General features: G+C 31.6%; 1 protein-coding gene across 5 annotated transcripts in view; it reads right to left on the minus strand.

The window, feature by feature from the left end:
* The window catches only part of gria4a (glutamate receptor, ionotropic, AMPA 4a), a 99,156-nt gene that overhangs the window by 2,540 nt on the left and 92,309 nt on the right, over positions 1-4,307 (minus strand). For 2 of the 5 annotated variants that reach the window (XM_016487599.1, XM_016487600.1), the window contains exon 15: positions 1,063-1,200. In XM_016487599.1, the coding sequence (XP_016343085.1) occupies positions 1,063-1,200 (138 nt within the window). Of the gene's footprint in view, positions 1-943; positions 1,201-3,986; positions 4,102-4,307 lie in introns of those variants that run through there. The other 3 variants (XM_016487601.1, XM_016487602.1, XM_016487604.1) reach the window with 3 other exon arrangements.

Below are 4,307 nucleotides of genomic sequence, written 5' to 3' on the forward strand. Positions count from 1 at the left end.
ATAAAATGTACAGTTTGTGAAAGAAAGTTTTAAGTTCTAAAAAGACATATGTTTGCATGTTTATTTTTCTGTTTGCAATGTGTAAGTACTAACACTACTAATGCTAAAGACTATTTTTACCTAATGATTTACTGAAGATTTACTATATTTTTGTTTGTTTGTTTTTCATAGTGTGATTTTGGGTGAATTATATTGAATCCAGTTAGGGTCAATCTGAGCCTAAAAATCGTGCCTAGGATTTTTTATATAATACAAGGGTTAAACAGTGTATTTGTTGCAAAAATAACCATCTAAGTGACTATTTCATTAGACTTTTGCGAATTTATGCCAAAATACTATAAAGTTTAATTTGACGCTTTTTGAAAGTGAATTGATTTATTAAGAAGATTATGTGGTTAGCTGCATGATATTATTTGCATTTAGCATTGCTTTTGTCCATCAAAACCCACCCGTTGAGAACCGCCGGTCTATAGCAGAGAGCTAACATCTCTAAATCAGAAATATATAAGCAGCATTCCTTTATAAAGTGTTTGAAGGATGCATACTAAGATGTTTGGTTTGGTAATAATTTGAGCTCCTAATGCAATATGGCAGCTTTGTCCATGTGTGTGTGTGTTTTTGTCATCGTGTGCCGTTTGTTTTAATGCAGGTGTCTGAAACAGAAAGCCAACAGTGCAAAAACACCAGCAACTGCAGCCAAGAAGACCAAACCAATGCAATCCCAACACGTTCTAGTCAAGGCAGATGCCATACGAAAACAAAGAAAAGAACGACAGGCGACAGAAATGAAGGGGTCTCTTTCAGAAGTGAACAAAGCAAGAAGGAACGTAAGTAAACGGAGGGACGGGAAGCTGTCACAACATTAGCGGACGTCTGCTGCAGCTATATGACAGACGAGGCTCAGGCCGAACCCCTGCGACCGCAAGCAGGCTTTCTGTCCTACCCCTATATCTTTACTGCGTCAGAGCCGTACACGTTGTATCCCTCTCTATAAGTGGCTAAGTTCTGCACACTGTGCGTTGGGCTGGGAGCGGGGCTAAAATTCAGTTCGGCCGATTCCACCTTCAGTTTCTTGGCCTCGGCGCGGGACTTATAGCAAAACTCGACCAGGGCCACCATCATGGCCAGACCCAGGCCGCCCACCAGGATGTAGAAAACTCCCGCCACGTTGCTCAGGCTCAGCGCCTGCGAGCTCTTGTCCTGGGAGCGAGAGGGATGCGGTGCAGAGGGGAAGGAGGGAGAAACGAGGCCGTTAGAGAGGCAGGAATTGGCGAGTGGAAGACTCAAACACATTTACACATGACAGATATTTAATTACGGTTCATAATATGATACAATCAGCTTGAATTACTGGTGCCATTGATTTAACATCATTACATTGTCCTATTACAGATAGCATGAAATCCACTGTCATTTAGATTTCAAACATGAACAGAAGGGCTATGATTTAAATGAAATTTTAATCGTTTTTGGTGGTTTAGCTTAGTTTTCTTAGTGATTTCTGGCACCTTCTGGAACCAAATGATTGTATTTTGTTTAGTATCAAACTGGGAAAAATGATTATTTACAGTAAATTATTTAATTATCTAAATAATAGTTCATTAAAATAATAATTAAATATTTCTCTTATTTTGAAAAAAACCCTAGTAATTAACTAAATGTCTATTTTACACAGTATATAGTCTTATATTTATCTTTATACTTTTATAAAAATGTTTAAAATGCATTTAAATTAAACCAAAATTTATAGAACTGGGAAAAATATTTAAAGTAAATTATTTAATTATTATTTAAATAATAATTTGTATAATAATTATTTTAATTATTATTTAAATAATAGTTAATTATTTAAATAATGATTAAATATTTTCCCCAGTTTGATACATTCATGTATTAATTTAAATGTATTTAAATACATTTTAAACATATTTATTTATTATTTAAATTATAATTAATTATTTTAAATATTTCTCGTATGTTTTTGTTGCATTTGAAAAAAAGCCCCCTCATAACTAAGTAAATGACTGTATTTTGCACATTTCTGTTCAATACTTCAAACAAAAATGTTTAAAATGCATTTAAATGAACAAATCTATGGATCAAATTGTGGAAAATAAAGTAAATTATTTAATTTTTATTTAAATTATAATTAATTAAAATAATTAGTTATTTGAAATATTACAAAAAATACATTGTTTACTTGAAAATTATTTATAATATACAAAAAAAAAATTATTTATACAACCTGGCACTCTCTAAGATAAACGTTATGCATGTGTATTTATTTTATACTTTTTTATACAATTTTACATTTTCTTTATTATAACATGATTCAAATTGTTTTTCTGTTATTATAAAACAATATTACTCAAATCATTATTTTGTTGTTTTCTGTTATTACAAATATTACTCAAATAGTTATTTTGATTTTATAATTTTAATAACAATAAATAATGTATAATAATACAAATTGTCCTAATTTAATTTTTATTTAATCAATCAAATTATTTGTTATAATAATTTGTATTATAATTACAAGTTTTCTGAAATGTTAATTTTTGAATTAAATTATTTTTAACTTTTGACTCAAATAGTTATTTTAATATTATAATTTTTGTAATAATAACACATAATACATAGTAATAAGTATGTATGCATATATATATGTGTGTGTATGTGTATATATATATATAGATATATATATATAATGTGTAAATGTATTTAATACAATGTTTTTCCAGTTGAACTTAATATTATTTAACTTGACTCAAATAGTTTTTTTATGAGATTAGAATTTGTATTTATTATTATTATTATTTAGGTTTTTGTTGTTGTTGTTGTTTTTACATTTTTTATATGTTGACACATTTTTCTGAAATTAATGTTAATTTTTCATCGAATTCAGTTTACATTTTTCAATGTAACTTTTGATTCAAATTGTTATTCTGGTACTTTAATTTTTAATTCTAATTTTCATTTGATGAATTTCAAATAGTTATACATATGTTCACAGACTTATGTACCCTATATATATATATATATATATAAAGCAACCATATTCTTCTTTTATTTGATTTCTGTGCAGTTACAGCTCTCATTTGTTCTTTTAGCAAATATTTCTGTTTTGACAGTAATTGCTTCTTTTTCAGTGCGTTTCTCCTTCGACACATTTGTCGGTTTCTCTCTCGTTACTGGCCGGCGAGGGCCATGGTGTCAGGGCAGATGTCTCTGTTGCATCACATTGTCATCTTTTTTTTTTTTACCACTCCTCTGCGTTTCATCGGTGGCTAACCTTCGAGTCCCCGCCCCCGCTGCCACATTCGCCCTTGTCGTACCACCATTTATTTTTCAATTTGTCCAACAGCCCCTGCTCATTCATGTTTACTTGAAAATTATTTATAATATACAAAAAAAAAATTATTTATACAACCTGGCACTCTCTAAGATGGCACAAAATAGCTGTATGAAATCTTCTACAACCATAAATTTTGCTCATCTTGATCACATTTGGGAAAAAAACTAACTAAATTACTTTAATTTGTATGGAATATAATCGTATAATCTTACAGCCATAATGTGTTTCTACTAACTAGTCTTGAAGCTAATTGAGTGAATATTATGCCGCTGTAGTGCCATATTCTCTCCAATTTGCTGTTCATTTTAATGAACTCATCCATTATTCTGTAACAAAGCTGCATTCTAGACCAAACCGAACACTATTATGACATCATGAAAGTGTCTTACTTGAATCATGACATCACAGTGCAGCATTCTTGTATTGTGATGTCACAATGTTTCATTCTTTATTTATTTATTCATTTAGTTAAAATCGAAACAAATCTCTTTATGATGATGACAGCGACATTTTAAGACAACTGTCATCTTTTTCTTTCTGAAAACACATCACATTCACTTCATGATAGTATTTGTGTTTTTCAGAGCTGCGGTTTTCAGGTTTGCTTGCGGTTTTCCGTCCAGAAACTGACCTTACTTCCCGAGTCCTTGGGTCCGCACTCGCCCTTATCGTACCACCATTTATTTTTGAGTTTGTCTAGCACTCCTGCTTCACTCAGTTTCAACACTGCCAGGTTTACCGGCGTTCTTCTCAGAGAGAATAACATAAATAACATCATAGGCCATGTTATTTTATGTTATTGGATTACAATACATCTTGGCACACAGTAGCACAGGAAGTGATGAAGCCGAGGTCCCATTGAGTGCACGTGTGTGAGCTCGTGTGTGTGTGTGTGTGTGTGTGTGTGTGTGTGTGTGTGTGTGTGTGTGTGTGTGTGTGTCTGTGTGTGTGT

The sequence above is a fragment of the Sinocyclocheilus anshuiensis genome, unplaced genomic scaffold (genome assembly GCF_001515605.1).
Source record: "Sinocyclocheilus anshuiensis isolate Anshui unplaced genomic scaffold, SAMN03320099.WGS_v1.1 scaffold906, whole genome shotgun sequence".
Lineage (NCBI taxonomy): Eukaryota > Metazoa > Chordata > Actinopteri > Cypriniformes > Cyprinidae > Sinocyclocheilus > Sinocyclocheilus anshuiensis.